Source organism: Echiichthys vipera, assembly GCF_963691815.1.
Source record: "Echiichthys vipera genome assembly, chromosome: 5".
In the NCBI taxonomy this organism is placed as follows: domain Eukaryota; kingdom Metazoa; phylum Chordata; class Actinopteri; order Perciformes; family Trachinidae; genus Echiichthys; species Echiichthys vipera.
Window position 1 is genome coordinate 23238329 of NC_139830.1, and position 24288 is coordinate 23262616.

Sequence of the window (24288 nt, forward strand, 5' to 3'; positions counted from 1 at the left end):
AGAAATCCGGGAGAGTCGCTAACAGCCGGAGGTGGCTAACACTGATTAGCTGGGGGCAGTATGATGAACGCATTAAAACTGCTTTTTTTAACCACTAGTATTGCTCAAAATAACACCAATCCTCTGCAGTAGCAAAAGTATCCCTATTAAAAGAGTGTTTTGAAAGACTTACGTACTGGCCCCTGTACCAGCTCCTCTCATTGTAAAGTCCATTCAAGTCGATTACCAAATGCAATCCAAAAGGAAGGAGCCCATTGATGCTTTATTCCAGCAAAACACATAAACTCTGTGGCTTGTTGCAGTTTGGTGAAATATAAGTGAATAATAGATGTAAAAGGTTTGAAAAAGTCCCAACTTTCCCTCCACACTGAAATGTCAGGCAAAGGTGTGGGGACGTCTGATGCCGGAGGGGGCTCCAGCTAGAGTAAGCATTAGCAGTATTGGTGTGCAGGCAATTTTTGGTGTGCCTGTGGGTACTGTGAGCCCATTGGCAGCGAAGAAGAATATCTATGCTGCCAACAGAGTGACATTTTCGCCGTGGCCTGGAATCACTGAATACCGCAACCCGCTGTGATACTGCTATGGGGATGGCTATGGATTCCCCATCCCTCATCGACTGCACTGTATTGGACATTTTTTCCATGTTCCCCAAAAAATTGGAAGAGGTGACCGATTCCTAAATAAATCATCAATGGGCTCCTTCCTTTTGGACTGCATTTGGTAATCGATTTGAATGGACTTTACTACGAGAGGAGTTGGTATAAGGGCCAGTTGGTAAGTCTTTCAAAACACTCTTTTAATAAACTCTGGGTTCGCTAACTGTGTTGTTGGTGCCTCATTTTGTGTTGGGATACTCATCATGCTACTGCAGATGTTTGGTGATATTTTGAGCAATATTAGTGGTTAAAAAAGCTGTTTTAATGCCTTCACTGTACAGAACCGAGCTAATCAGTGTTAGCCACGTCGGGCTGTTAGTGACTCTCTCAGATTTCTCGTATGTATAATGGTTTATACATGAAAAAACTGTCTCGATGGCTTATTTGATGTATGTGAGTGCCGAAAAAGACCATGGGATGATTTTGCATCAGACTTACACTTTAATATGTTGCACTTTGCAAATTAAATCAATGTGTAACTTCTAAGTTATGTTTTAGCTGATCTGAATCTAAATGTGTTTTCCCTGCGGCGTTACTGGGTCATTTACCATTTAGTCATCACTTTAAATTACAAGTAAGTTTCCATGTAATTGTAGTGAAAGTGCTACTGTGATATATATAATGGAATTTCACAACTCAGAATGAAGCTAAACTAAAGCGAAACTGTTTTTATCATCTCAGGGGTTGATGCATATGAATACTTTTAACAAAGGACCTCCTGTGTAATGTGGATGAATTATAATGCCTTTAAATTACAGCTGCATTTAATGACCGTTCTTCTCTTGTTTATGTGATGCATGCATGCTATCTTGCCTTTAAAGACTTGCTAGTGGACATGTTGGGAGTGCTGGCCAGCTACAGCATCACAGTGAAGGAACTGAAATTGCTCTTCAGCATGCTACGGGGAGAAGGAGGCCTATGGGTAAGTGATAGCAGGGGCTGAAAGAGTGAGTTAGAAGTGTTTGTTGGTTTAACAGTGTCACTTGAGTCATCCCCAGAGAGCCATCACACTAATCTGTTTAGGGCTTGTACTGTAATTGACAAACTGCAGAATGAGGTAATTGACTGTGTATTGACTGCAGTCCAAACAGTCCGAGAGAAAGCCTTGACTGTCTTGTTATTGCTCTTTTTTTATTTTTGCCACCTGTGCAGCCGAGGCATGCGGTCAAAATGTTGTCGGTGCTGAATCAGATGCCCCAGAGACACGGTCCAGATGCCTTCTTCAACTTTCCTGGTCGCAGTGCAGCAGTAAGCTTTCACATGTTTCCACTCTGCAATCAATTTTAAAATAATGGTATTGTAATAATGGTATTTGTGCATTTAATTAGGGATCTGCAGGTTATCAGGGTAAAAAACATGATAATTAATGCGCACATATTATCATAAACAATCTCTATACTACACAGTGATGCAAATCAAAGATTACATATGCTGTGTTCAAGAAACTAAAGTAATTCCAAAAATATCTTATTTATCTATTCATCTTGGCTTTATAAAGTTATTTTTCATGAAATTGTGATGTGTTTGTTGCAGCAATAATGTTGTGAAGATGCATTCTTATTTGTTTTTGAAGCCCCATCAACTACTGTATTTTATGATTTCATATAATAGATGTGAGGTGCCCTTTGCATGTAAATGGTAACACCTCTACTAATACTGTATATACTTTACAGTACCCATATACTGAGTGGAGCAAGAGTATAAATGAATGAGAGGGTTTATAGACGAGAACATGTGAGTAACCTACCCTGTGTAAGAAAGATTGACATTGTAGTGTGGGTAAATAAGATGGGTGCAGTTCAAGCTGCTGATAGTTTATCTTTGGTAGTTGACATGACATATTGACAGAAACCAGAGACAGTAGAGAGGCTACATAGAGGGAGATGGGAAGCCTGTGACAGAACGTTACACTTGCTACAGAGTGGAACAGACTGTTCACTACTTTTGCATCATGCCTTGGGCATGTTGATAAAGTGAGTCATCACAATACAGTATTTTTATTAATTTAATTTAGTAAATAAATAAAGCTGATGGTTAAAAAGATGTTTTGAATGACTCTGTCTAGAATCTTAGAGATTAATAGCAACTTCTCCCAAATGCAAATTAAACTAGAATCATGGCTAGATTTACTGCACAGGCTCGACACTTGCCATTATAAAATATGGATGGGATGGAAATAAATTTGATTTTATACCAGTGCCGGGATTGATTCTGCTTATCGATCCAATTCTTTATTGATTCCCTTATATGATACATTGTCTGTGTGGGAAAAAAGTAGGCCTACAAGGTCTGGAGTTGGAACACTCAATGAAATGGGAGAATATTTGTACAGCTTTTGTTTTTATTTAGGTTTTCTCAGTCAAAGACAAAATCTGCTCAATTTTGCACTGATATGACTCTGTAAAGGTGCTCCAAATGTTGCTTTAAGAAAAAAAAACATGAATTTTTTAAAAAGAATATTTAACATTATTATAAATACAATGTATTACATTTTCAGCCAATTATAGAAATGAACACTGAGGAAAAAAAAGAATAAATTAAAATAAGATAAATAACTAAATAAACATTAGCACTGTATTTACAGTATCAGACAATTGGAGACCATGATCTGCTTAAAAAACTACCTTATGCAATAATTTCTAAATCACCCCAAAGACAGCTTTCTACTAAAAAAAAAAGATTTTTCATATTAGCGCATATCAGAAAACATATATCTCAATACTGATATGTCTGTTCCAATATCAGTGATAAAATCACCATTCTATTGTATGTTGTCCCAGGCCATTGCTTTACCTCCTATTGCCAAGTGGCCTTATCCGAATGGGTTTACATTCAACACCTGGTTCAGGATGGATCCCTTGAATAACATCAATGTTGACAAGGACAAACCATATCTCTACTGGTGAGTAAATAATTACATATTTGTGGTCCATTTTCCCAGTGTCTCCAATACGCCCTCTCACAGGGGTGCTGTACTGTAACAGCATGCCTACATTAGACAGAGAGAAGAAAATTACACTTTCCTGTTTTTCATCAATCTAATTGCTTTAACATTGTATTAGGAATCCCTCCATCTCTGCAGAGACCAATAAAGCTTCTGGCAGCTTTATTGACGGATCAATATGCTGTCTGATACTCTGTGACCTACAGTAATTTCGCCATCTAACCAGATTATGACTGGAACTTGTATTTCAAGGTTAAACTAGTTTTACAGACACTATTTTTTACACACTGGGACAATTTACGTAATGCGGTTTGTGAAAGGATCTAATTTTTTTCCAGATAATGTTCATGAATTATAATAGAGAAGGAGCGGAATTAGGTGAGATTACTGAGATTAAAACCCATGGATGCATCAACTACGGTGACTGGTAGTGGCTGTTACAGAGGTAGACTGCTACATTGGGAGGCACTGTGGAGGTATTCATTTGGATTTGAATATGTACCACATAAGGCCCACACACCAGCTCTTGCAGGGGTCTGTGGGTAATTAGTGTTAAAATCAATAACCCAAAAGTGATAATCAGCTGCCATTCTTTCTGTTTATGAGAGGAGCTTTGGGAGAAAATCACTAAATGCAATGTGACATATAACAGAGTTTTGGAAGAGAATGAAAGAGAAAGGGATAAAAATGATGAAAAGGTAGAGTTGGCTGACAGGGAAGACTATTCACACTAATTGGTCAGAGATAAGTTAGTTCACTGAATTGTCTGCTGGCTGCCATTGCTTTACCTGGATCACACTGTATGAATGAAAGAATCTACTCATCTTGCAAGGACTGCATTTCTCTGCCATTTCTCTGATGTGTAACATCAAAAAGGGAAGAAAGAATTATTGCCCTTGCTAAGTTGTTGGTATTCACGTGGCAGCGATTCCTTACTGACAAAAAGGCTGAGATATGCCAAGCTAATCCTGGGCCTCATAGCTCAGTGGTAGGGCGTGTTGACAACAAGAAAATAATTGTATCTTCACAAGTGGACCAAGGTTGCTGCTTTCCACCTGATGTCTAATCACAAGCAGACTTGTCTACTGGAGCGTCTTGGCTGGCTCAGGGGTAAATAGGTGTGGGGTTCTATATCTCTAGCCCTGCACGTACCACCAAACTTTGTGTCAGTTACCCTTCTTCTTCACTGTCTGATGTTTGTTTTCTTTCGGTTTGGCAAATGCATATTTGAAACGTCATCAACACGCCCACTCGCTTGCTGTGAAACTCCGGAGAATGAGCTGCTCTTTTCACATATGGACTCAGTCAGAGATTTCACAGGCTTTGAACTAGGAAGGGTAAACAGGGTTTGATGTCCGGTGTGGCTGATTGATTAGACATTTGCGTTCTCACGTACAGCTCCTCTGGGTTATGTCTAGATAATTTAAGGTTTGCAGTGCATGTGTGAAAGGGGCTAGAGTGGAGGTATTAGACCCAGGGAGCATCACTGAAATGTTCTCATCATCTACAGTAAGTAAGTTCTTCTTGCGTCCTCATGCCTCATTTGTAGGAGCTCTCACCTCGGGGATTACCCTGTTCCAACTGGTTAAGCGTAATATCATAATTCTCATAAGAGCCGTACAAATTACTTGTCAATTACTCTTGCAAATTGCTTTGTGTCTTTCTGCATAGCGAGGGACATTCAAAAGTAATGTTTGTCCCAATTTTATTATGCAGAGGGAAGTAGTCGTTTCAGTTACTGGTTTGTATATGGTTTTGCATTATAGTCAAGTGGGAAAGATCCAAAGAAATACACACAACAAAATGTGTAAATTGGCTGTCAGAAACATTCCACCTCAGCCGGGTTGATATATATTTGATCCTTCTTGTTGATAAATGAATGGAGTTCACCCTGTCAAGTTTGCAGCTCATGATATATACTGTGCATGTTTTTGTTTACAGCTTTCGGACCAGCAAGGGCATTGGGTACTCTGCACATTTTGTTGGTAACTGCTTGATCGTTACATCACTCAAGTCCAAAGGAAAAGGTTTCCAGCACTGTGTGAAGTATGATTTTCAGCCCAGGAAGGTAAGACCAGCTTTGGCTTTTAATCATATGTTTTAGCTATTACATGACATGTGATTATATTATCAAGCCATTTTAATTGAAGCACAGACTCTTAAGACATACTTAGTAACTACTTCAAGTATACTTAAGCCACATCTGAACATGAATTGCATTATACCAACCGACCGAATGCTATAATTGCACCTAATTGTGGCCTGTGCTGAGAGAGAAGCTATAAAAGCTTCAGATTTGATTTGAAAAACGTGAAATTACACCACAGTTTTGAAACATCCTGCAGTTTTACCCCACATTTACCCCTGACTCCCTACCCCACCACCTGTTCTTTCATCTGCATTTTAAAATTGAATGTTAAAACATACTTGAAGTGTTTCAGAACCCCAGAGGAGTCTCACAGGTGAAATTGGATCTAGATGTAGATGAAAAAAATGAAACTTAATTTAGCATGGCATTTAAATGTAGTGTTGCTGTCCCTGCAGAGAAGGAAGAGAGACTCAAATGTGTCAAACAATTACAGCCTTCCAATAACACCTGGGAAACAGGAATTCAACCCATTCCTACTGCCACGGGCATCGTTTTGAAGAAGCTCTTAAAAGATAAAACACATTGAATTAATTTTTTAATTGATTTTGGGTTCAGACATGTGCGAATAAGTGCCTTTCTAAATGATCTGCGGGCAGTTTGCACTCTTCCCCTCAGCCATGAATCCTCTTTTAAGTATCCTTACCTTTGTGTGTAGAAGGCTGTAATTACATTAGACTGCGCACAGTGCCCTTCATGGGTCAAACTTCTAAACAGTGGTCACACAGTCAAAGAAGACATTGACAACCCATTGCCTGCTACTGTTTGAGGTTTTGCCAGTCTTTCAGTGTTTGTACAATGAGCCTCTTGACTGTTTTGGGTCTGTTCTGTGTTGCCGGATTGCATCCATATAGCTGTCTGCAGCAATAAGTTGTGAAGAGGCAAGTTTTTCTACATTTGTTGTTCAAATTCAATTGTTTTCCATAAAGTCTTAAAATAAAATAAAAGTTGTTTGAGGGCTGAGAAACTCTGAATGGCCGCCAGTTCTTGTCAATCCTTTTTTTTTTTTTAAAAAGATGATTTTTTTAAACCTTTATTTGTTATTACCATAGACTGTAGGAAAAAAAATGGACGATTGATTTGGGGGAGAGAGATGCGTCCATTTGGCTGACGTAAACCTCTGAGTCGAAGTGAGGGCCAGCGGCTAGCTGTCACTCAAGAGGCTGCACCTCTAATTATTCATAAACTTTAACCAATAAAATAAAAACTAGCCTGCTACAAAAAAAAATCACTCATTCACTCTGTTGTTCCCTGTCTCTCCCCTCTTTCCTGTCAGCCGTCAGCTGCTCAGTGCAATATAGGAAATCATTGATTTAGACAAGGGTGTCATAGTAAAAGACACATCTTCAAGCTGGTAGCTCGGTTTTAATAGAGATGCAAATCTCTGCTTAGAACAGAGGCCGGCCACGCCCCATATGGAAAATGGGCGTATGACAAGAACCCACTTTATTGTCTGAAGCAGTCCAGCGCTAAGGTTCCCTTTCATTTCATAGTGTTTCTTTTTATGTGGTTCTTTTTAAATATCTAAGACAGAATCCTAAAGTTTTTACTCATGGCTAAACTGATCCCTCTGTTTCCAACTTTAAAATTCAAATAGGCAAAACATTTATCAAAACAATGGCTAATGAGGAAATTTTGGAAAGACCTTCAATGTTAAGTCTAAAGAACGGACATCAGCACTACAGCCGCTGGATCAGCAACACAGGATATAAGATAAATCCTCAGATGGACACAGAAAAAAAGAAGGATTGACCTTAAAGTCCCACTCCACTCAAAAAAGGTTTATGGCCTCTAAAATGTCTGATATTGACTCAAGTGACTTTTATCTGAGAAAAGTTTGTACCTAGAGAGGCATTTTCACATGCCTTTCCTGTAGGAGGATATGTCTGTGCACTTCTCTGCTATTTGAAATTCAAACGTATACGGGCAATCTTTAGTTGGTACATCACTAATCCATAAACCAATCGCTGTCTAATATGTGAAACACTATTTGACAGGGGAACGTCTTCAACAAAACACCAGCAAAGAAATCTCCAGCTCAGAGCGGACTGTCAGTACAGACAAAAAACACACCGTCATCATAGTTGTCAGCAACTCACAGGTTCAGGACGCCGAAACTATAACTTAGTTTAAGATCGCTAACGTTAGCTCCATTGGCAGGCAGCCTGGGTTCCATGTCTGTCCATCCACCCACGGTGCTCCGCGAGTTGCACCTGCCATATCGTCAGTCGTCGATCCGTCCAAGAAGCTCTGCTGCACCTCCGCCTCCTGTCTGAAGCCGGCACAAACATGTATGCCTATGGCTGATTCGCTCTGATGTGTCTAGTCCTCTTGATGAGCCGTTTGCGTGCTTCTCTTTCACCTCAGGCCTGCTCATCCACCTCTGGTAGAAGCTAGAACGTAATACTGAAGAGTCTTAATTCTCTATACTTGCTGAGGGGTGCAACATATAAAAAGGCTTTAATGCATATGACATTAATTCCTTTTTTTGTTTTTAAATGTTGGAATAATTACCTTCACTGAAGATGTAGTCACCTGAGGATATGTAGGTCACAGTTTAATTGTTCGTATATAAAAAATATGCCTCACAGGAAGGGCTTGCCTCTTTTTTTTAAGAAATATGAAAATCATTTCCCTTTCTTAACATACAGTTATTAAGAGATCATTTTCTCTTTTTACGGGTTCTTTAATGTGATTTTTGTGGCCTCTCTAGCTGTAGACTTGACCAGCTGTAGTTAGTGTTTATACCCTGGATACCTACAGTCAGTGTCAGACGTGGTTTTGTGCAGTGTGAAAAACGATTTGTCTTGCCTCCTCTTAGCCTTTTCTCTGATCTATTATTCACAATGTTCCACTGCATGGTCTGATTTCAGAACAGTAGGCAGCGAACCTCACAGCCATGGCTTTCTATTAACTTTGAAGTTAATCCAAAGTTTAGAAGAAACAAATTTTAGACCAGAAATGTTGATGATGTTGCTCAATAAAGCTAAGTCAACTGTAGTTTTAGTCATGTGCAGTCAAATATAGTTAAGTGTAAAGCTCCTAAAAAAAGTAAGATAATGACCCACTAATTAGGTGACCTTCTTATCAAAGCTTTTCAATCTGACTCTCTTCTCGCCCTCAGTGGTACATGATCAGTATAGTTCACATCTACAGCCGCTGGAGGAACAGTGAAATCAGATGCTATGTCAACGGACAGCTCGTTTCTTATGGAGACATGGCATGGCACGTCAACACAAATGATGTAAGCACCCTTTTTTTAACCCTCCTCACTACTGTGACCTTTTTCCTGGTTTTGATGTTTAGTGGAACATGACTGAATGAGGCTGCCACATCGACATCTTGCATGAATATCTTTAATATTGCTCATTGAGCAAAATATGTTTCTCCACATCAACATGGATCTTTCAGATATATAACTGGCAGTCTTAATTTGAATAAATATTCATCACACATATGTTCAGCAGTAGGTGATAGATGGAATATCAAACATTGTAAGTACAGTGCTGTGAAAATTTGCCCCCTTACAGATTCCTTCTGTTCTTGCTTTTTTGTCACAATTTCATCTTTCAGATCATTAAACACATTTTTATATCAAAGATAACTTGAGTGATTACAAATGCAGTTTTTAAATGATGATTCCATGTATTAAGGAGAAAAAGCTATCAAAAAGAACCTGGCCTTATGTCAAATAGTAATTGCCCCCTAAACCTAATAATTGGCTGTGCCACCCTTAGCCATAACAAGTGCAATCAAGCTTTTGCGATAACTGGCAATGGGTCGTAAAACGCTTGATGGATCGCTGTGGAGGAATCTACACCCACATTTGTGGCAGAATTGTTTTATTTCAGCCACATTTGAGGGTTTTCGGGCATGAACGGCCTGTTTAAGGTCATGCCATAGCATCTCAAACAGATTTAAATCCGGACTTTGACTAAGCCGCTCCAAAATCTTCATTTTGTGTTTTTTTGAGCCATTCAGAGGTGAACTTGCTGGTATGCTTCCGATCATTGTCCTGCTGCAAAACCACTTGAGCTTAAGATCGGAAACTGATGGCCGGACATTTTCCTTCAGGATTTGATGGTAGAGAGCAAAATTCATGATTCAATCAATTACAAGTCCAGGTCCTGAAGCAGCCCCAGACAATCACACTACCACCACCATGTTTGACTGTTGCTATGTTGTTCTTTTTCCGAAATACTGTGTATTACGCCAGATGTAACAGGATGCACACCTTCTTAAAAGTTCTACTTTTGATTTGTTAGTCCACAAATACTTTCCCAAAGGCTTTAGGATCATCAAGATGTGTTTTGGCAAACGTGAGAAAGGCCGCTGTGCTCTTTTTGGTCAGCAGTGGTTGAAACTCTCCCATGGATGCCATTTTTGCCCAGTCTATTTCTTCTTGTTGAATCATGAACACTGACCTTAACTGAGGCAAGTGAGGCCTACAGTGCTTTAAATGTTGTTCTGGGTTCTTTTGTGACCTCCTGGATGAAACATCTATGTGCTCTTGGAGTCAGGTTCACTACTGATCACACCACTGTTCCATGTTCTCTCCATTTGTGGTTAATGGCTTTCACTGTGGTTCACTGGAGTCCCAAAGCCTTAGAAATGGCTTTGTAACCCTTTACAGACTTGCTTTTTTCACATAGGGCCAGGTTGGTTTGGATAGCTTTTTTCCCTAATATATATAATAATCATTTAAAACTGCATTTTGTACTTACTCAGGTTATCTTTGTCTGATTCATTTTTTTGATGATCTGAAACATATCATTGTCACAAAAAAGCAAGAACAGAATAAATCTGTAAGGGGGCAGATACTTTTTCACAGCACTGTATGTACAGAGGGAAACCCTATTAAATCTCAGGAGCTACTGTATACAGTATATGTGCACATAGATTGTAGATACCATCAGACAGATGTTGTTTAAAATGTATGACATATTGCATGTTTGAGAGTATAAGCCAAAATGAAACACACAGTCCTCCCCAGGTATAAAAGCAACTTGGACTTACAGAGATGAGACACATTTCCAAAGATGTGCTTCACACAGTAGCTGAAGAGAACGTTGTGCAAATGACAGGTTGAAATATAAGTGTTGTTCATAAAATATTCCACCACATTAAGTAAAGCTGCCTTGAATTGTATAAGATAATTTTTGTAGAGAAATTTCCCCACACCTGAAAAGAAAAGTAGCAATATTGTGAGGAGGATGATTTTCTTTCATGTGGAGAAACTAAAAATCATAGCACAGACACAGCAGTATAATAGTTTAAATTATGTAAACCAAGTGAGTAACATGTAAAAATGTATAGAATGAAGGGGCATACAAATATTCTACCATCACTTCACACTTCCCACAAGTGCCAAGTAAGGCAATACTCTGCAACTCTTGGTCTTAACATTTCCCACGATCATGATTATTTAATCAACAACTGCTGATGTTTTCTAATATGATGAGTTAGGTCGCATAACGTTATCTGCATAAAAGATATTGTAAGCTGACAGCTTAAGCAGGTGCTACATGCGGTCAGTCTCTTACATAAATAAATTGAAAAAAGCCATTCGTATTATCTGTATCAATTTCTTTTCTCTCCATGTATTCTTTCTCTACTACTGAGGCTTTGATATTAAAACCTAAGTCCCTAATGTAACTGTTTCACACATTTTCACAAGCTTAGTGAGCTCATCTACTGTATGTGTGCTAAGGTATATTTTGTTGAGAAAAGCTTTAGGTTTCACATTACACTGGAGGAGATTTTTTTTTTTTAAAGGGGTTAAATATAAGACGAGTTTCATCAAGAGATTTCATTCCTTATGAACAAACATGATGTTTCTTATCCTCCAGGAACACTTGCATACAGTAAGCCATTCGACTGTTTCATCAATTGTTAATTAGCTGCTGCTGTTGTAAGTTATTCTACAATTTCATCCTGATTGCAATCACGGCACATATTCTCTCTATGCCAGAGGTTATATTGAGGTTTCCTATCTTTGTATATCAGGGACATATTTTCCTTTTTCAATGGGCAATTGTCAAGTTTGACACTGTAACAACACAGGAGGTGATATTGTTTTGGATAGGTATATTGAAAATACAATTTCTAGGGTAAAATATGGAAGTTAAATGTTGTTGCCCACTGCCTAATTCAGCTGTGTATGAATTTGGATAGATTTTCTCTTTTAGCCCTAAAGCAGAAGATGATATGGCCTTTTCTTTTTCTGTCCCACTTGCAGAGTTATGATAAGTGCTTCCTTGGTTCCTCGGAGACAGCAGATGCAAACAGAGTATTCTGCGGACAGCTAGGAGCCGTGTACGTGTTCAGTGAAGCCCTCAACCCTGCACAGATATTTGCAATTCATCAGCTAGGACCAGGATATAAGGTTTGTACTTGAATGTGACTAAATTAGATAACATGGAACCAATCTATATCACCTATCAATCTGTGAAATCAATGTTGAGTGCTGCTCCAGCACAGTTCCCTCACCATGTGCCTCCATCCCGGGAGCGAGGCTTTTCCTGCATACTGCATACATTCCCTACTTTTGGGAAATAATGACACAATACACCTGGAGAAGTGGCAGACACTCTGAGCGGATAGAGTCCTGAGCCAACCTATATCAGCTGCAGCAGGTGTCGCACCCCCAAGCTTCTTGACAAAGACCAAAGGATTGTGAATATAGAAGGATGCTGACCTACCCAGAAGGGGATTCGCTGTGAATATTAATCAGATGGTGACAAAATAGTTGGTTTGCACATTTAATTTAAATTACACTTTTATTTATTTATTTAGCTTATTTAGCAATCCCCAAATGTTCCACTCATCTTGAAAGAGATGCAGAGTGTGCATTTTTAGATTCAGAAACTGCTCGCTCTCTCACTGTCTCACTTTCCCTGATGCTCACAAAGTGCTGCTGTTTCTGCACAGTGTAAAGCTCTGCTCTCTGTCATAAATGGAGGAATGACACGCACTGTCAAATCAGCTTTGAACACAGAATTAGACAATTTACAATATCTCTATCCATTTTACACCAGTTATGTTGTTTTTTTATGGTGGGAAGGAATATTAGTCCTTGTCTTTTTCATTGTAAAACCTACACTGTTTAGGATTGTGAAATGGATGTTTGTGATTTCAATCAGGTCTTTTAATGCCTGGAGATTCCCAGGAGAAGCCATTGTTTGTGTCTTTTGCTAATGGCAGGTGACTTGCCACTTACCTTCCTAATTGTGGTTCTAGACATTCTATGAGAGAGGTAACACACAGTGGAGCAATCCTCCAGATTTCTCAAAATAATGAAGAGCATGTCCCGGGGAGACAATTACCCTACAACTAATAAAGCTGTGAATGGTTTTGGTAATGGTGAGTGTGATAGAGCCAGCCAGGTGAGCTGGGGAGGAAGGTCAGAGACTTGTCAGACCGACTGATGGGTTGTTGCAATGGCAGTGCTGTCCAGGCGGCGAGAGGCTTGTCTTATTAAATTGAGAACTGCCAGGAAGTGAGTGCAACAGATCAGTGTACATCTGCTGCAGTATGTACATTGGACTCTCTGTCTGTATCAACTCAGCTCAGCTCCACAGCCAGAGGGAAAAAAATGAAGTTATTTTTTGATCCATAGTCCTTTCGTCAACCTCTGCGGTCAGTTGAAATGCAGAGATTATTTTAGCCTAGGGTCACTATTCCTACTACATGTTACCAATTATGACTTGATGTGGAGAACTTGCACTAATGATGATTCTCCTTGGAGATGAATAAAGACTAACTTGAAGAGCCTCAGTACTACTTGAATATATTGTTTCATACAAATATCTGTTCAGAGAAATTTTACGCATTTATGCATAGACACAGTTAGATACCAAAAGCTTGAAGATTATAAAGAACATCACATAGTATAGAGAGCTGTCTCAAGGACCAAGGACCATCTTATCTGCTAAGGCACCAGAGTAATAAAATAACTTTTTGTAAAGCCCTTGGAGACTTACAACATCCAATTCACAGACTTACAGTGCCTATAGAAAGTTTTGATACTTTTGAATAGTAGGGTCGGAAAAGTGATCAGTCCCTTTAAAAAAAAACGTATTAACATTCTCGGGTATAACCACTCACCTTCCAGATTACACACCAAGTTAATTGGCCTCCACCTGACATAAATTGTGGTGTTTTTCATTACTTCAGAATAAAATCAGCTGTTACTTGAGGCCCTTGAAGACCTAGATAAAGTTGTGGATAGGCACAAGTTAGGAGAAGGATATAAAAAGACTTCAAAGACTTTACATTTCTTCGAGTACTGTACAGAGTATTGTCCAGAAGTGGAGGCAAATGGCACCTCCCAGACCGTGCCTAGATCGGGCCGCCTCTCCAAACTGGATGACCAAGCCAGGAAAAGAATAATCAGGGAAGCTACCAAGAGGCAAAATGGTCAAAATTGAACATTGTGGGCTGAACTTCAAGCGCTATGTTCATTGGAAACCAAACACAGCACACCACCCAAAACACACCATCCTTACAGTGGCAGATGCACACCACACTTTTCAGATTTTTATTTGCTTAAATTTTTGTAAACCATGTATTATTTTCCACTTCACAATTATGTGTTACTTTGTGTTGGTCTATCACATTAAAAATCTCAATAAAATACACTTAATTTTGTGGTTGTAGAGTGACAAAATGTGAAAAAGTTCAAGGGGTATGAATACTTTTCCCAAGGCACTGTATCCAAACAGACTGATGGCTGTAATTAAAGTAAAAGGTACCTCGACAAAGTATTAAATCTGGGGACTCGTCACTTTTCCAACTCTGCTGTTCTATTTTTTCATTTTTATTTAAGTTTGAGAAATGTTTAAAAAAAAATCACTTGAATGTTCTGAGACAAAATGTGTAAATCACGCTGGAAGAAATATTTTTAATGTATTAAAATTTCAGGCTGTAAAACAAAAAAGTGACTAATTCAAATGGGTATTATGACTTTCTATAGGCACTGTGTTCTTAATTTCCAGAACTACTGAATACACCAAGATGTCTGAACATATTTTTCTTTAACATGGCTGAAAATATGACAGACCTGTTCCCTGGGGTCTTTTCATATTGCTGTATGAAAATTGCACTCTGAACCGAGATGGACTTCTAGTTATTTAGTTGAGATTATCAACAACCTTTGCCGTATATTCAGTCCCATTCATTCGCAGATAAAATAAAAAGACAGTGTTGGTTTCTTTAGACACTGAGGCTGACAGAAGCTGAGTCATATCGGAGTATCATTCATCACTGCTGTTTTAGCAGAGTTCATAAGCTTTGGTGAAAGTCTAGAAAAATGTGGGCTGAAGGATTCATACAAGCGTTGTGACTCAGAATGAAGAATAAGATTCCCAATGGATACTGGAGACTTTTTTCCAAATGTTTATTCCTTTCCAGCTCTGGGAAATAACCTTGTCTGGAGTCCTAAAGTATCATCCATCACAGCAATATCCAGTGACCGCTTCACTCACTGAACACAAAATATTAATCATTGAGTTAACTCGTCAAAACAATTAAACCATGATTTTACATCCTTTTGATATGATGCACTTAGTTATTTCTGTCTTTTCCCTCTATCATCACTACCATATGTGCTCTACATGAGTCAGATTAGCCCATTGAACTTGTGCCAGCACTGCTCTGCAGTATGCACCACAGATTGCTATAGAAGAGACCGGGGAGCTGCACAGTCCTGGTCCTCCACTATCAGGGAAGACAAATGTTATCTCTGTGTAGGAGCAATGCAATCATAGAAGACTGATGTAGAACGATGGTTCCTGACCTATTGTAAGACGTACCCCCACAGCCCAGTACGATAAACTCAAGTACCCCTGCATCAAGACCACCCTATGTTATATAACTATTCATTATATAGTGATTATAATAGTGGGTGTTACAGTATTTCCATTTAATTGAAATGTCAGGGTTGAGATAGTAAGTCTGGTCAAGTTTGCAGTCGTACTACAACCACATGTGGTGGCAAGTGGCAAAAACTGGACGTTCCAACCATTTATCCATTATTTTAGGCTAATCAAATTATAGATATTATTTAATCTGCATGCTTGCTATCTAGTTTCCACACATTCATAATTACAACGCCTAAATGAATTGTTTTGAATCAATATGTGGATGTATGTTAGTTGAGCCACTCACACTATCTAATCTCATCATGTACTCCCAGACAACAGTGAAAGTACCCCCTGGTGTATTAGTACGGATGTGGAAAATTCAATGACAAGCTCACAGAGGTCAAAACCTTTAGAGATACAACAAGCCAATACATATATAGTACAGTACCTGCAAACATGGGCCTATTTGTAGTAAACAGACACGTCTTAATCACATCCTCAATCTTAATCTAATCACTTCTCCTTGATAGTTAAACTTTTAAGATTGAGTCAATACTGAGTAAACCTTGTGTCTGTACTGTAGTGGTGTCTCCTGACTGTTTCTTACAGGGAGTTGTAGGGATGCCCCTGGTCCATGATAGCCTTTGGCACTGGGAGAGGAAGGAGGCTACTTTGCCCTAATTCTTTTATATGACTGGCTGGCCTGTGGAATGATACCGTCATGCTACAGGGTTTGTTACTGTAGCCACAAACCATACGATCATTATTTTCAGACTGCAGCAGGGCTCACACTGAAGTACAGAGCACTGGAGCTTGTTATTTCTAGTCACTCGGGTTTCATGAGTAGGGACTTTTGAAGGATGTTAGAGACTACATGATGAGATGCATGCTGGCTTCTGTATGGACTTGATCATAGCAAATGAACAGAATACCTCTTGTGCCTTTTTATCATCTGACTAGAAGGAGATGGACCATTAAATTTGGCTCAACCCTCAGTTTCTGGAACTTCCCTGTAAAACTCTTACTAGAATAAGGCTGCCAGTCAACACATATAAAGCCAGCAAATATAAATGGATTTTGACCAATATATTTTAGGAAAAGGATTAACTTGGCCGAAATAAAATCTGAAACCGAGAGGATTAAAGAAGAAAAAGAAAACTTCCCCCTATGAAGATAGGAAACTGCTTTGATACATTCAGATCGAACTGTAGTCTTGTGTAATATCTGTAGCAAGTATATAGTGTAATATTAATAAATGAATAGAATTGAACACTTTATGTTGCATGTCTCCTCGAAAGCTTTCCACCTACTTAAAACTCTGCACTTCATAGGCACTTAGAATAGAACTCATCAATGTACACCTCACAAACTGAGTCAGCTCACCTTTAATCTGTTTACGACCTTGCTAAAAAAAAGAAAGCCAGATTTAGATGCCTTTTAGGTAGGTGTATGAACCCTGTTTGCTTGTGTTGCATAACATACTGTATTAATCTACAGTCCCTCTAGGACCAGATGGCTGTTTCCTCACTGTTACCTCAGCTCTTTCTGTCTCTCTTCATCTTATCAACATCTGTGTCATGAATCAGAGGGAAGCATAAACTTTTCTCTCATTAATTAATAATTCAACCTTCCTGATTAGCAACTTGATTTCCTTCTTATTCTGTCAAAACATTGGGAACATGCGCTTAATTCTGCTCATCTGTCAACAGCTATATTATTGAGTAAATTAAGACTAGCCGGTTATCGATGAGCTATTTGTTAAGTCCACCTTAATGAATGTGTTACTGAGCCACTGGCTGAGGAAACTTCCAGTTCTTTTTACGCAGCAATCAAATGGCATTATGAATATTCAAGGCACGTATGACACATTAAAACAAATGACACAGGATTGATCCCTAGAAAATGTTTATTCATCAATGTCAATCATTTTTAATTTTTTTCAGTATCCATGAGAATTTAAAAGGGTAGGAACAGTGTAAATAGAGTTGCTATAAGATTTATAGATGCATCTCTGTTTGGTGTAATTTAGTCCTAGTTGGTGCAGGGTGATGGGCTGAAATTCAATACATAAAGCTGCTAAATAAATAAATACAGAGTCTATTTTGTTATCTCAGCAAGTATTTGCACAATGTTTTAACTCTGATTACCTTTGATGTGAAGTGACACAGTAACTCAAAGCTAAATTGCAGACTGCCAGCTTTAATTTGAAGGTAATTTCATACTGAATAAACTCTGAATATTTGTTCCTGTTTCATGAGTGCAAAGCGTATTTGAACAGGAGAAGAAGATGCAAACAAATAGCAAGGAACGTAATGTATGCTAAGTAAAAGACTGCAATTGTGGCACATTCTGCAGCCATTTTCTAATCCAGTGTGTCTTCTTGAGGCTTCAGTAGTGACTGTGCTCAGTTTGGGATTGCTTCATTACAGGCTAGAGTAAATGACTTGGTTAAATTAATGCAGGTAAATAATCATCTGTGGTATCAAAGCAACTCTTATCCCTCTCATCAGCTTTACTCCTATCATTGTACTCCCAGTAGGACTTGAAGATTGTCATCGAACGATGTGCCCACAGAGATAAAGAGGGAAGGCTCCAGGTTAAATATTCAAAGTAAAACAAAAATGAAACCAACAAAGAACAGATCACAACATAGATATACATACATTACATAACCATTTTTTATAATATGTTCTCTATGAGGCACAAAGATAAAATCCTGAAAATGTTTGCACTGCAAAATAAAAATGTATTATTATTATTATTATTATTATTACATGTTATGAAATTATTGTCACTGCTTTGTTATTGTCATGCACTTCGAGTGAGGCTTTTCTTAATAATTTCACCCCACACCCTGACACAAACTGTGCTTGGTTGTTAATAGGGGTGTCACGATTCTCTGAACTCTTAATTTTCTTTGACTTTTGATTTTAAGGTCACAATTCAGTTCAATTTTTGATTAAATTTTTGTTTCAGCAATGGCAGCAGACAGATCATTGGCTTTATGCCCTAACAAATATCATTCACATTTTTCACATTCTTTAAAAAGATAATCTGGTATCAAGTGTGATATAACCACTTTGTTTATTTTGGAATGTACCAAACTAAGGCCATATGGTCAAAATGAAAATATTTATTTATCACAGATCCTGCTTCTGATTTTGATCATTGCAATAGAAAGCTCATTTTGATTGTCTTTTGTTTTTTTTATAACAGTTTGCACCCCTAAAATGCACATGCATGTACACGATTGCTTTGTGTTGTTGATTGCAGCATAACAGAATGATATAAATGAAAAGGAATTAATTAACTGTGACACACTCAGAAATCCTGACCCCTAGAAATGTGTGTTTGCCAATACAAAAACAGAATCTTTTCATTCTTCTGAGGATATTTTTTAATCAAGTTATAATTAAAATATAAACCCAAGAGACACCGACACTGGGTGCTTCTGCAGGAAGGAGCTATACTCACTCTCTTCATCTCTCTCTTTATTTCCCCCTTATTTTCCCCTTTTTCTCCTTTTTTTCCAGAGCACATTTAAGTTCAAGTCCGAGAGTGATATCCACTTAGCAGAGCATCACAAGCAGGTGTTGTATGACAGTAAGTTGGCCAGCTCCATCGCCTTCACCTATAATGCCAAGGCCACTGACGCCCAGCTTTGCCTGGAGTCCTCACCGAAAGAAAATGCCTCCATCTTTGTGCACTCGCCACACGCTCTTATGCTACAGGTCAACTGCTTTACTCACTCTAACTGTGTAATTAACCTCCTCATTTCTGTTGCATTTAAAAATGTCCTTACAAAGGTCTGTTTTTTTCCGGTTTATATTATCCTCACAGGATGTAAAAGCCACAGTGACTCACTCCATCCACAGTGCCATCCATTCCATTGGTGGGATCCAGGTGCTCTTCCCGCTCTTTGCTCAGCTGGACTACCATCAGCTTGACGACAGCCAGGTGGAATCAACTGTGTGGTAAGAAGTACAAATGACGTGGGGTTATAAAGTCTCAAAATCCAGAATATGAGAGAATGAGTATATCTGTAATACATAAATTTCCTATTTCTAAATTATTTATTGTTTTTGTTCTTGTGTTTATTGGTCAACATGTACACATAACGATATATCTGTAATAAAGCACTGCCTGCTTATAATACCAGCCTTGGGAATGCTGTAGTCCATTTTTCCATGTCATCTCTACTCTGCTTCAGTCTCGTCTCACTCTTCTTCCCCAATGTGCCCTGGATGGAGTCTGAGCTCAGCTATAATCCAGTGTTAGTTTAACCACAGCAGTACCAGATAGACACAGGGGTGGCCCCACAGCAGCACAAAGCCCTGATGTCCAAAGCCCACTGCCTCTGTAGTTTCCTCTCATCCCTGCTCTCTGTTCCTATTTCTCCCTCGCTAGCATGTCAAGGGTCTCTCCCTCACAGTGTGTCACTCTCCCCAATACTTGCTTTGTCCTTGCTTTGGCTTTTAAATTGAGTCCTACAAAATTCTCCAGAGCTGAGGAGTTCAAAGCTTTTGCAACAATTACCTCTCTATAATGCCTGTGGATCTGCTGTGGCTGCTCTCAACAGCACCTTGGAATAGTGATTTCACAAACCTTTCCCTTCATAAACATCTAATCTTATTTTACTCTGTGCCACACTGATATCGAAAACATCCGTCACTACTGCTCTGCCAATCTTGGATGAAGCTGTGCTTACAGTTAAGGATATCATATCTCTCAATAACGGTATATATGACGATATAGCAGTTTTTCTGTTTATTCAGTTAATAAATAAATAGTCTAAAAAAGTTCATCAATAACCACATGGTAAACCCTATTTTGTATACTCCTGTGTGAATTTAATAATTGGCAAATTAATATGATTGAGTATTTTCTTTTCATAATGTGAAAGAATGGGAATGTTAAGCGTCATCCAAATGAAGTATTTATATTGTTTTGATGATAAACATCATCATATTGCCCAGCCCCACTGCAAACTGACAAGGTATACAACAAGACACAGAGCAGGGCTCTGCAGAGAAGAGAAGTTCACATGCGATGGCCTGGCTCAGTATGCATGAAGTGTACGTATGTGCTGCATTATGGGTAAGCTTGCACAGAAGTGATTGTGTCCTTGTGATTGTTGCGCTAGAGCAGAGGCCACTGGAGGATGTGAGGGAAAGCCGATTAAGAAGTGTCACCGAGCACCACTGTCGCTCAGCCAAAGGCTTCAACTGAAAAGCCCTCCAACAAAGAAAAAAATCATCTTCAGTGCACTGCCTTGCCCCTTGAACCCCTGCCTCTCTCTCACACACACACACACACACACACACACACACACACACACACACACACACACACACACACACACACACACACACACACACACACACACACACACACACATATACAAACTCACCCTGTTACAGTTCGCCCCCCAGACCACTCTGTCCCTAGGGAGCCCAGAGAGCCCAGCCTTTCTTCTGAATTGAAAAGGGATGAAAGTGGTGGATGAGATTCCCAAATGATTGCTGACATCTTTTTAAAATGACCTTGTTTTTTTTCATGTGCCACATGTGTCTCCTTATGCTGCTGTAGTTTATAGAATAACTCCTTCACCTCCTCATGGGTGTGTGAATCGATGGGTATTTTATCCCAGTGTGAGATGTAATGTCTTCTTGTTTTGCAGTGTCACTCTCCTGGCTTTTCTGGTTGAGCTACTCAAAAGCTCTGTAGCCATGCAGGAACAGATGCTGGGAGGAAAGGGCTTTTTGGTGATTGGATACCTGCTAGAGAAGGTATGGAAGCGCCTCTATAACATATTGCAACTATTTCCTAATCTCAATGGGTTCTTAGGAACCAATTTCCCCGCACCCATACAGATACCATCGAGTTTACACATTTGCCTCTATGCCTCCATGCCGGTGACAGCCGTGACTGGAGGCATTATGCTTTTGGGTTCCATCAGTCTGTCTGTCCCATTCTTGTGAATGTAATATCTCACCAGCCCCTGGAGGAAAATGTCTTTTAGCACAAATGTCAACCTGGACTCAAGGATGTACTGACGATCTTGTAGGTCAAAGGTCAATTTCACTGTGATATCATAATGTTTATGTACATCATTCAAAACCATAACTCAGGGACAGAAGGGGATACATTTAGTCTGAAACTGAATTGGTGACACTAATCTTGAAACTTCAAGTATTCACTACATATATTATGTACGCCTGGACAACATGACTGGTCGGTAGAGACATAGAACTGCAAGGTAATTCTAGTCCTCACTTTAAAGAGTGATTTGAAAAATTATTTAGATCCAACTCTTGATATCCTTCTTGAAATGATGAATGGGAAATGATACAAAGAGGGGGGGGGGTTTCACTGAAAAGCCCATCTCTGCTTTTGAAACTTCTATCATCCTCCCCACTATCAAGGTGCACTGTATTTTGTCTGCACTTTCCAAGTCTGATCTTTCATCGCCTGTAGCACAGGCCTGATTGTGTCTTTGAACTACGCAGAGCTAGAGGAAGAACACCACAAGACTACTTCTCTTCCCCTTTGCCTCCCCCTGGTTTCTCTTTCCGCATCAATCTTTATTTACCCATTTTGTGATGCAGATCTAGCAGCTTGCCAGCCTCCCCAGAGTGCTGGCTCTTTTAGAGTACTGAGAAATGACTCCACTTTGTCACTCAGTGACTTGCCTGCCTGCTGGCTTCAGCTGCTGTTAACTAACAGCCAGGCAGAGTCCGCACCTGAGTGCTGCGTTTTTTTTTCCCTGCTTCCTTCCCGCTGCCAGGTTTCTCACTTTTACGTATCACACCATCTGTTTGTGATCTGTTTATGCCACACCTTCCCTTTTCCCCATGCCTTCATTTTTTTCCTTTCTCCTGCCCTCACCAAGACTCCACCTGGGCAGAGAACAGGTGCCAGACAGGAGCGGTAACAATGATCGTCAAAGTGAAATTCTGAGCAAAGTCAAGCTTCTGCAACTTGCCCTAATTTTGTTTAAACAGTTTTACAGTAACTTGAAAAAAAGATCAAGTTGGTCAATGTATCATCTCTGCTAACATGCTAACATGCTGCTACAGAACAGAAAGCACACAACCAAGTCTTCCTTAACATACAAAAGAACTGACAAAATGATGTAGATTTTCAGCAAAAAGACTTTGTAGGAACTAAATTATTAAAACAATAGAAACATTTAATAAATTGAATAATAATATGTCTGTATTTTTATTTTTTTTGTTATGGCTGTGTGTCCACATGAACTGTGTTTGTCTTCCCTCCCTGGCCGCAGTGCACGGAGGAGTTTTGTGTTACTTGATGAACATCCGCTACTCTGCTTGTGTGGATTTCCGCCATGGAGGGAAGCCAAAAACTGTTCATTTTGCACACACTGCCATAACATTGAGCCGCATTAAACTGTTACAAAATAATCGATTTGACATTTAAGTTTTTTCTACTGATGGGTACTGCAAAGAGACATCTAATGAACAGTTACCACAGTGGCTTGTCAATATTATTATCATTATTATTATTATTATTATTATTATTTAACATTACTTTGTGCTTCTCCCTACAGTCATCACAGGTCCACATCACCAGGGCTGTACTAGAGCAATTCCTCTCCTTTGCAAAGTATCTGGACGGTCTGACACATGGGGCACCACTGCTGAAGCAGCTCTGTGACCACATCCTGTTCAATGCTGCCATCTGGATCCACACCCCTGCAAAGGTGAGCTCAGCCCATGAAGGGACAGGTGCCTTTGCATGTGAACAGGCTGAAGTGGAAGCATATCAGCAGCTTTTAACCAGCTTCACTAATCCTTTACGTCCTCATTGCTCCTGTAAAGACAAGAATTGAAACATGTCCATGTGTGTAAAAGATCATTAGAGCTGGCATATTTGCTTGTTATCAAGTGTGTATCACACTTATATCAGTTTTTGTGAGATTTCCTGTGGCACCAACTGTTTGTGCAAGTAGGTGGCAATATAATAAAGTAATGGTAAAATTAGAGCTGGGCAGTCTAGCTATATTATATCAACATCATGATATGAGACTAGACATCGTCTGGGATATTTTGTTTCCATTACAGTAAAGTGATATAATTTCCTGAACTAACCAGAACTTTCTAGCGTTTGTGTTATATGCCCCCCCCCCCCCCCGCGTGAAAGCCAATTATCAACCCTACAATATTCAGAATTCAATCATTATTGAAGTATTTGCTTGAAAATACTTATTATATTATATTTTTCTTCATATCATACAGACCTAGGTGAAATATAATTGCAGATGGAAAAATGATTTTCCCCTTTCTTATACGGCAACTCATATTGAGTTAAATTCAAAAGTATATTGACTCGATTGAGATGCCAATTCTAGAATTTTATGCAGTATCACCCCTGACAGTTTTTATTTAGGGCCAAACTGACATTGACCAAACCATTGCCAAGTGTCTGAAGAGTGGAGTGGAGCACATACACCAGATATATTCTCACATTTATAAGACATTTCATCCTCATCCCGTCCTCTTCCTAACAAAGTTTTGTAAATGTTCCGGAGTTCTTAAATAATGACCCATGAAAAAGCGGGATAAGGTATATCAAAGGAGCTGAGTTTGTGTGTCAAATACATTTGCCTCTGGAGTGCTGCTGGTGGGCCAAGCCATGAATAAATAAAATGAGGAA

General features: G+C 39.2%; 1 protein-coding gene across 4 annotated transcripts in view; it reads left to right on the forward strand.

Annotated features, from left to right (window-relative positions):
• The window catches only part of LOC310946718 (neurobeachin-like), a gene marked incomplete at both ends in the record, with an annotated part of 214607 nt that overhangs the window by 56993 nt on the left and 133326 nt on the right, over window positions 1-24288 (forward strand). For all 4 annotated transcript variants that reach the window (XM_083913262.1, XM_083913263.1, XM_083913264.1 and 1 more), the window contains 10 exons: window positions 1478-1578; window positions 1809-1904; window positions 3437-3558; window positions 5542-5668; window positions 8871-8990; window positions 11985-12131; window positions 19143-19340; window positions 19450-19583; window positions 21290-21398; window positions 23183-23335. In XM_083913262.1, the coding sequence (XP_083769388.1) occupies window positions 1478-1578; window positions 1809-1904; window positions 3437-3558; window positions 5542-5668; window positions 8871-8990; window positions 11985-12131; window positions 19143-19340; window positions 19450-19583; window positions 21290-21398; window positions 23183-23335 (1307 nt within the window). The remainder of the gene's footprint in view (window positions 1-1477; window positions 1579-1808; window positions 1905-3436; window positions 3559-5541; window positions 5669-8870; window positions 8991-11984; window positions 12132-19142; window positions 19341-19449; window positions 19584-21289; window positions 21399-23182; window positions 23336-24288) is intronic.